At 37.1% G+C, this 9,833-nt stretch overlaps 1 protein-coding gene across 2 annotated transcripts in view; it reads right to left on the reverse strand.

The window, feature by feature from the left end:
* The window catches only part of lars (leucyl-tRNA synthetase), a 30,541-nt gene that overhangs the window by 12,247 nt on the left and 8,461 nt on the right, over nt 1–9,833 (reverse strand). For both annotated transcript variants that reach the window (XM_015389873.1, XM_015389872.1), the window contains exons 12-21: nt 8,514–8,590; nt 8,296–8,349; nt 8,040–8,180; nt 7,589–7,666; nt 7,365–7,450; nt 6,854–6,919; nt 6,558–6,640; nt 4,916–5,054; nt 4,326–4,538; nt 862–919 (exon numbers count right to left, since the gene is read on the reverse strand). In XM_015389873.1, the coding sequence (XP_015245359.1) occupies nt 862–919; nt 4,326–4,538; nt 4,916–5,054; nt 6,558–6,640; nt 6,854–6,919; nt 7,365–7,450; nt 7,589–7,666; nt 8,040–8,180; nt 8,296–8,349; nt 8,514–8,590 (995 nt within the window). The remainder of the gene's footprint in view (nt 1–861; nt 920–4,325; nt 4,539–4,915; nt 5,055–6,557; nt 6,641–6,853; nt 6,920–7,364; nt 7,451–7,588; nt 7,667–8,039; nt 8,181–8,295; nt 8,350–8,513; nt 8,591–9,833) is intronic.

Raw genomic sequence — 9,833 nt, forward strand, 5'->3', positions numbered from 1 at the left:
CCTTGCAGCTATATTTGCTGTGATCAGTGGGAATAAAGTAGTTTTAATATGTTTTTAAGTGAGAACGTCCACCTGAAAACTTAATCATTGCAGTCAGTTCATCCAGATTACAATCCTACCTTCTAATATTATTTCTGTCGGAGCCATTCAGACCCCCACATACCAGCGGTGCGCTGTCAGTAGCGTTCATCGCGGCAGCTGGTAGGTGTTTTTCATCTAAATAATCTAAACTGCAGGCACCAAGATAATAAAAGCGAACATATTCTGCCGGCAGATTTCTGCATTTTAAGATAATTTATGCATCAATAAACTGTTTCAGAGGAGTGATCACAGCGCTCTGTGTCATCAGCGATGTGTCTGTCTCAAGGCCAGCTCCCAGGTTTGATTAATACTTTGTAATACTCCCGCTCTATTTTTAAATACGCAGTAGAGGTATTTAAACGTAGTAGAGGACATGTACCTGTATATGAAATCCACGCCCTATAATCCGGTGCACCTTATGTGTGTGTTAAATACAGTAATGGCACACATAACTGAGACTGCGCCCTTTAGTACGGTGTGCCTTATGGTTTTGAAAATACGGTAGTTGTAAAATTGTAGCTTTCCTGTACCAGTCTGACCTTTTAGCACCCTTTGTAGCTATCTAGACAGAATCAAAGTGACAAAGGCTTAAATAAAAACTAAAGGCTTGAATCAGAAACCAAAATTTAATTATAACAAAAGACTAAGAACAAAAAAAGGAGATTTTGTGTCTAGCAAAAACAAGGATATGTGTTTTTTGTTCAGATTTCAGTATCTTTAATTTCATGGAAACCTGCTGAGCAAAAAAAAGGCATTTTAGGCTAGTATTGCTTGGCTTACCTTTTCGGAGTTAAGAAGCAGATGCCCATTTGCTCGAACAGCTTGTGGCCACTTCCCACTGTAAAAGGAAATAAAAGATTGTTTCTTTTATTAAAGGATACTCTCCTTGTTACACTGATTTCACAAAATCCATTTCCCTGTTTTGTCGTTGTGCCAGTGGAGAGCAGCGTCTGACACTTTGATACAAAGACAAACAACACAATTATAAGTAAAATCCAGATTCAGTGCCTCCGTTAGTGCCCCACACTCAGTTACTCAACGAGTTTTAAGCCATTTGGTGACTGCATCTGCTCACTCATGATGGTAAAATACGGAAAGAAGCTGTTCAGATCAGGATAGAAAGATTTTAAGAACAGTGCTATCACTATGGAAATTATTAACTAAATAATTAACTCCTTCACACCAGTCATTGATGTCAGATTATTTGTTTTCCAAAATAAAAACTTCCTAACAGTTAAATGAGAACAGCTTTTAACATTGGCTATATTCCAGCTGTGGCCTTTTAAGGAACGTATAGATATAGGTATAACAGTCTCATGCTCGAAAAACACGAGTATAAGAATCTTCACAGAATCTTTCAAAAAATCCTGGATCCTGATGGTACAAAGGAGTATTGGGTCCGGGCTAGAGATTTTTTTTTTCCTTCTATTTTGAGAATAAAGTTGTAACATTACGAGAAAAAACTGGTAAAATTACAAGAATCAAGTCGCAACAAGAATAGTCATAAAATTACGAGAATAAAGTCGTAATATTAAGAGAATGAAGTCTTAAAATTACGAGAAACACGTATCTTATGACAACTCTTACAAGAAGCACTTTCTTCCCTAAAATGAGGAATGTCGAGCATCATGTGAAGTTATACTTAAGCACATCAGCATCAAATTGGGCAGTATGTCAAAGTGGACACAGGTTGCTGTTTGGTGATGGTGGTCAGCCGTCATATGCTGGTCGGAGCTCAAAGCTTTCTTTCTGAAATGGGTGGTTGTATGATGACTTCATTCTCGTAATATGACTTCATTCTCGTAATGTGACGGCTTTATTCTCCTAATGTGACGGCTTTATTCTCCTAATGTTACGGCTTTATTCTCCTAATGTTACGGCTTTATTCTCCTAATGTTACGGCTTTATTCTCCTAATGTTACGGCTTTATTTTCTACGCTGTTGTGTACAGAAACATCTCTAATGCAGACCTTTCCAGGCTGGGGAAACTGATCAGCCGGGCAAGCTCAATGGTCAGCGCTAAGCTGGTCTCTCTGGAGATAGTGGCAGAGAAGAGAGCACTGCATAGACTCCTGTATATTCTGCACAATGCCAGCCATTAGCCTGTACATGGTCAGGAGAAGCTTGTACAGTGGGAGGCACACAGATTCATGCATGCAATTAGAAGTAACCGCATTCCCACACCAAGATTACAGTAAAGTCCAGCAACAATGGACTCCTTGCAAGCAAGCTTTTAAAGCTCAAAGCCTATGGAGATATATCTACAAGCTTGGGGATTAGTAAAGAGAAAATAAAGATAAAATCTCAATTGCAATATTAGTTAAAAATAATGGCAATTTTTATTTTTGGCACAATCGTTCAGCCTAAACCTAAAAATTCTAAAATATATCACCAATTAGGCAGTGTCTGTGGAGAGGGAAGTCTGGGTGACTCTCCGAAAACTGCTGCCCCTTTGATCGGGTCCCAGACAAGAGGAAGACGACGAGTACAAGTACCTCAAATTAAGCTAATATCTGGTGTTGCTATAAACAAAATTGTCTCGGAATTCAATTTGTAGAAAGTTCGACTGTTAGTTGGCCTCATAAACGTTCCCTGTATTGAAGAGATTCATGGGAAAAGCTATTATTGAAGATTTGGGTTTACCATTCAAACATGTAAATGAGCTAAATAATGCCCCTGTCACACCTGGATGATTTAGGCCAGCGTATGCCTGACGTTTGAAAAATCTGGCAAAAATGCTGGCATACATTGGATAAGTTATGGGTATGTTTTGTATAAGTTATGAGCACGATGGCACACATCGACATATGGCAAGTACGCCATACGTGGGCATAAGTTTCAGGTAAGTTATTTGATCGTTGACATACGTTAAGTGAAAGGGGTTTATCCAAAACCTATGAGTAACTTTTGAAAATGTATGCATTATTAATGCATATCAACATTTGACATATTCCAGACGGCCGTTGCACATGTTTCACAGGAGGAAACTATCAGTTCTCCTCCAGGCTTCATCCCTATCATAGGGTGAGCAAGAGGGTGAGTGTGATGAATCCTGCCTGCGTTCACGACAACGACTAACAAAATTCCAAGCAGAAATGCCCTGAAACTGCTGCAACTGCAAACCTTTCTTTTTCTTAATATATTTATTTTTATATATCTCTTTTGTGGGCTGTAATAGCAGCTAGGTTAATACAGTAATCAAAGAAATCCTTTTATGCAGGCCGGGATACTCCGGGCGCGTTGCTGCCCCCCTCAGGACACTGGCTTGTGACATGTCATGGGCATTACACTGCCGTGCATTATGCAAAAGTTAGATTGTTGTTGGACATAAGTTCTGAATTCCTTATGAAGATGCTGTGTATATGCCCAAAATTGAAAAAATACATGGAAGGTTCAGCTTATGTCAGCGTTTTAGAAGATTCTGGAATGTCAGGCATACACTGTCTAAATCGTCAAGGTGTGACAGGGGCTTTGGGAACACAGCAAACATGGCAGACAATGATTTGATGGGACCAGAATCAAACCTTTAGGCCTCCCTGGAAAATGTCAGTGTGCTTTAGGAAAACTGGTACAACACATCCGTCTGAATACATCATTTCCACTGCGGAACATGGTGGTGACAGCATGATGCTGTGGGGATGTTTTTTTTTTGCAGCAACAGTGAAGCAAGACAATTGATTGGAAGATGGATGGAGCTAAATATAGAGCAATTCTAGGGGAAAATCTGTTAAAACTGGAAACCTAGTCAAAGTCCAGACCTAAACTGAAAACATTTGACAACTAAAAATTGATGTACAAAGAATCTCTCTGCAAAGTGGCTCACGCACATTAAGTATAAACAAAGAAAAACTGGCCAAACATCTATTCTGTTGCTGTGAAAAAAGGGGAGATGTCTTTCAAAAGACCTGCAGCTGTAGTTAGCTTCAAAGTAATTTCACAGTGAAAATCCATACAAGACTGTTTAGATTTTTATTTGTATATAAAATATAAATGCATGCTTTTTTCTCTTCAGTTTCTTTATATATCTTTGCGTTTGTCAAACATATTGAATTTTACAAAAACACATCAGTTTAAGTTGTAAAGTGGAAATCTGTGATAAAGGCGAATTGCTGTAAGTATGGTTGCAAAACTCTGTATTCATTAAGTTTGTTCTGACCTTAACAACTTCTTACTTTAGACTAAAGAAATATAACTCTAAAAGGCGAACCCAATTTACACCAGCAGGTCAAATGAGGAAACCTCACCTGTCTTTAGGCCACATGGCTACATGGTTGTAGAGATAGTAGGACAAATGATTGGGCACCAGATCCTTTCCAGACACACGGACATCCACTGGATACCAGAACTCAAACTCCCTTCTCAGCCTCTGTAGGTGTTCCCTGGGTATGTCAGTCTTGGGGAAAGGAGATGACTTAAAGAAGATGAAGTCCCACACCTCTCTGGTCATCTGCTCTGGTCTGTAGAAAAATGAAAATATAGTTAAGGCAAAGCAAAGCTAAATACCAGACATATAAACTGCAAATGCTGGGTGTGAATGTGTGCTTTAAACAAACTATTATTTTGTTGGGAGAGAAACACATTTAACTGCTTACAGCAAACGCAATTTAAAGTTGTAGAATACAGGCTATTTTTTGTCAATTGGGTTTCATTGGTCGAGTGTTCGAAGACATTTTGACAGAATATATCATAACTCGTGGCCTTGAAAGGTCTGGTTGTTAGATAGCAGAGAAAAAAAAAATAGGTTACAAAGAAGGGATAAACCACCACCCCAGATACGAATAGGTTTAGTTCAATATTTGCTTCAATAGCAGGTCTGTGCTTGGTGCATCCTTACCTGATGCCCAGTGGCGAGTCTCCTTGTCCGTTCAGCACACCTCCCTGGAGGAGGTGGGCTACAGTGTAGTAAGCCATATAGATAGTCGAGTCTGATAAAGACTCGATCAGCCACTGCTCGTCCCAAGGGAGCCGTGTTCCTATGGTAACCAGGTGGTCCAGTCGAAGAGGGAAATCATAGAGACAACCATGGATACAAGTAAACAGAGATCAAAGAAAATTATATAAACAACAATTTACTTCTTTAAAATGATAAAATGTTTTTTATAAACATGTCGTCTTTTAAACTGGGTTCATACTCAGCCAATAACAACAAACAAAAGCTTCTATTAAAATTTTAACTTCTTAAAATAAATAAAGATCAGGGCCGCAATTAATGACTATTTTGCAAATCGATTAAACTGTTTATTTATATTTATTTTTTCGATTAATTGATTAATAACCAGAGAGCCAAAGGTTCCTTAAAGAAGACTTTTTGCAAATCAAAGGTGAAACTACAAACTTTTCACTAGGAGTTCTGGATAGAACATATTGACAGGCGAAAATCTTTTTTATCTTAAATGCAAAATGTTTACATATTTTTTTTTTTACAATTTTGGTATAATTACTGCTCTAAGTGGGTCTCTCTGTCAGCTGAAGGCATGTTTTACGGCCTCTATACTCCAGTTATCGATTAATCAACTAATAAATTAGTTGACCAAATATTTTAATAATTGATTAATCATGATTAGATTTTTTTCAGCCCCAACAGAGATAAAGGTGTTACCAGAAAACAAAACCAAACTCATTCATCCCTTTTATCAGATAACCTGGGTTTTATACACTGTGAAGATGTATTTTTGCATTCCCTTTTTAAAGCCATATTCTTAACATGATGTTGATTGCTTCAGAGCCTCTTGGCTCATGTTGTTGTGTAATAAGTAGTTGTGGACATATATCGTATCAGTTATCATTATAAGGAAAAAACTAACTAACGAGATCCTCAAACTAATGAGGTGTCTCTGAGGGCATCTAAACATTTCTATTTAGGTTTCAAAATACAACTAAACTGAAGTGTTGTTTGTAGAGCATCCTTTCTGCATATTAAGCTCCTTTTTTCTGGCTTAAAATTATCAATTCAAAAAGTAAGAATAAAAACTATAAAATAAATAAAGAAAAACACATTTGGTTTAGTAAAGCCGATGGATGTTTTCTGTCTTTAGTATGACTGAAGCTGTAATCATTATCAAACAAATACTCGTTTCATGTTTGGAGGAAGAAATGCATATTGTCTTATGTTTAAATCTGGAAGAAGGTAATCCATTTTACATTTTATTAAAGGCAGGCTAAATGGAGATGGGGTTCTGCAGTAAGAGCCAACAACAACAACAAGCCAATAATGTACTACTCTGGCCTGAAATGAATTCTTAATTGGCCTCAAGCTGCATCTATTCCTGCATGAACACAGGCTGAATCCTGGGTACTTATGACCCATCCTTAGTCTCCATCTATTGTTCGTCAAAGAAATAAGCAGTTAACATACAGTTTTTCTACTGTTTGTTACGTGGCTGTTGGGGAGAAAGGTAAAAAGCAGAAATAGAACTAAACCATAGAGGCTTTATGTTATTGTGCACATTTTACCAACTGTAGACAGAGCTACTTACCAAGCCCATAGGTACGAGAGCATGCATGTTCCTGTAGCCAGGCTAAAGTTGCCTCGAAGTTTCTTCTCGTCTCGTCACAAAATCTAGAATTTTGCCAAAGATTAAAAGCAAAATTATTTATCTTTCAATGATTTACCTTAGACTTATTTAGTTCCTGCTGTTCCCAATAACAGCTAAAAAAGAAGGGTGTAGTCAAGTATTTCAATTAAACCAAATGAGTGTTCCTGAGCTATTACCAGAGCCTTGAAAAGTGAGTACATATGAAACAATTTTCTTTCTTAAAGTCATTGGCTTACGTTTCCAGTGACTTCAGAGCCTCATTGGCCTGCTGTTTCCACTCAGCATCCCCGTAATCCAGATACCTGCAAAATACCAAACATACATCTACTGCAGATACTGAACAAAACACAAATGTAATATTTTTTATATGAATTTCTTCATATGAACCAAATAAAACCTCATCATAGCCAGAAATTCAAAAACTACAAAAAATACTGGTAATTAGAAATAAAAAGAATTGAGACAACATATAAATAGAACGCAGTAGACTCGAACCAACAACCCCTGACAAGCACTTCATTTTTTATCCTAGATATTAAAACAATTGATAAATGTTAACTATAGCTTTTGTTTGGTGTAAGAACAGTTAATGCTTTTTCTATTTTGAATGTTAGATGTTTAAATTTTCTTTTAACAGTATGTTTTACTCCAAGTTATAAAACTGTAGCAACTTTACATCAACACACACCTGCTAAAAAAAAAAAATGTTTTTTTTTTTCCCTTGATAAACATCTCAGAGACACTCACCACTGGTCACAAAGCGCCACCACACACTCATCAGCTGAACGAGACATGACCTGTTTCTCAGGCTCCATGTAAATCAAAGCCTCACCCTGTAACAAATAAGCATCCAACAAACTGATAATTCAAAAATAATATAAATTTGGATGTTACAGACACAAAGGAATCTCACACAAGGGCATCTCTGCACAGAGGCAAGAATTAATTCAAGTTGGAGCTAAATGTTTTACCTTCTCAACCATCATCTTCTGGATTGGCTTCTTCACATCTTGGACCTTTTGCCCCTTGTAGCCCTCAACTAGCATGATCTGAGAGACACATTCACAGAGGCTCACTTACACTAATGTAAAAATAGATAAATATGTGCAATATTTTAAGTCAGACAGGAATTTTGTGCAGATAATCTCAGAACTGTACACACTGATGGCTGTACTGAATTTACCAATGTGATGGTCTGGCAAAATCTTTACAGAAAAAGAAAACCTAAAATGTCTCTTTTCTTATATAAATTCAGGTTGCGCTCAGATTTTTTCGGGAGCAGGCCAGTTGAAAGAAACCCATACCTCACTTTAGCAAATTCATTTCATAGTCGCTCCATGTTACTGCAAGTTATAAAGATTCCTTTCAAACCTGAAGTTAAATCCACCGGGGGTTTGGTTTAAGCGGCTGATTGAAACTCACCCCTTCATAAAATCCTTTCAGGTAAACCTTCTCTTTGGCTTCAGCCAGTTTCTCTTTGTCATTCTGGCTCTGAATCTTCAATTCATCACAGACCAGAGGGGCTGAAAGGTTTCCGTAGCCTGGTATTTCAATGATGGGAACCTGAGGTGCAGACATTCAGAAAGAAAACTAAATATGTAAATTGAGACTCATTCATTAAATAAGAGAGTTCAGTGCCAGTGTAGCAAAAAAAAAGACTTTTATAAGGTTTTCTTACCGGTTCAAAAGGCAACACCATCTTATCCTCAATTCCATATTTTTCCCTTAGAGCCTTTAGGAAGTGAAATAATTTATTGATCATTTTAATAACCATTCAAAATCTATGAGGTTACCACAAATTTAAACTGATTCTGTACAAATTAAAAAGCTATTATTTGAGAGGAAAAAAATAGCACTTGGTTATTGCAGAGTAGAAGTTTGTATCTGTTGTGTCACCTGTTTCTTTTTTATGTCCCTGAGAGCAGCAATGTCATCAGGAGCATCAGATGGCACACTGGTTACAACCCCAGTACCTAAAGAAAAGAAAGAGAAAAGAAACACGGATGGAAATACAAACTAATTTTATTCATTCTATGTGGCTCCAAATTTAATAAATGCCCCATGCTGCCACATTTCATTATCTGCTGCGCAACAACCACTGGAGCAACAGACCAACTGTGAAAAAGGACACAAAAACATGATCTCATTTACTCTTGCTCATTACACTCCATAACCCTTCAAGACAAGATGACAGATTGAGCACGAGAAATTCATTATTATTCATATGGATACTGTGACATTTCAGTTTAGTGGTTCAGAAATGCAATCTATGAATATTTTAGTAACTAAATAGCAAAAGAGAAAATATCTTCAATATGGTGAGTTTGTTTGGGGGAAAGGGCAACACAAAACCTAGAAACACACAATGTCACTATGTACACTACTTTTTAGAAAAGTATTCAAACCCTTCAACCCTTCTCACATTTAGTTTAGTTATAAATGTCAACTACAACATGAGGAGTGTGGGGGCTGTCTGTAGTCAGTAGGGTTGGGCTTTATTTGAAATTTAACGATTCAAATGATGCCATCTCCACTGCTTTTCCTGCCAGAAATATGTTTTTCCTCTCCACTGTCACTACAAGCATGCTTAGTGTAAGGGATTGCATTTGAGTCAATGAGTCGGTGCAATCAACTGGTTTTCCTTAGATAGAAAAATTTGAATCAATTTGACTGTGTGATCTGGTTGACCTGCAAAGTGCCTAGAGATTACAAGTTGTGAATTGGTGCTATATAAATAAACTGAATTGATTCTGATCTGCTCTGATTATGGTTCCTATCGATTCTACAGTCAGACTTTTAAAAGGAAGGAGCATAAAAGTAAACATGCTGTAACATGAGTTTGTCCTAAATAAGGGCATCCCTTTTATCAGATAACCTGGGTAATCTAAAATTAAATTCCTTGAATATCTAACTTTGAATGAACAATACTATAAATGATCACATAGCTATTTTTAACCAGTATATAAACATCAAACATATGAACGGATATATTCTTATTTTCTTTCACACAGTTTAACATTTACAATCATCTTTCTTTTTCAAACATCATTAAAACATTCAAACATATCCAAAGTCTGACCCTGCAGGTACTAATACTCTATAATAGGCATCCCCAAACTCTGTCCTCAAGGCGCCCTGTCCTGCAGGTTTTAGAGGTTTCTCTGCTTCAGCACAGCTGGTTATAATGATTGCAGTAGACCAAAAGCCTGTTAATCA

Source organism: Cyprinodon variegatus, unplaced genomic scaffold, assembly GCF_000732505.1.
Source record: "Cyprinodon variegatus isolate N-32 unplaced genomic scaffold, C_variegatus-1.0 Scaffold478, whole genome shotgun sequence".
NCBI classification, from domain to species: domain Eukaryota; kingdom Metazoa; phylum Chordata; class Actinopteri; order Cyprinodontiformes; family Cyprinodontidae; genus Cyprinodon; species Cyprinodon variegatus.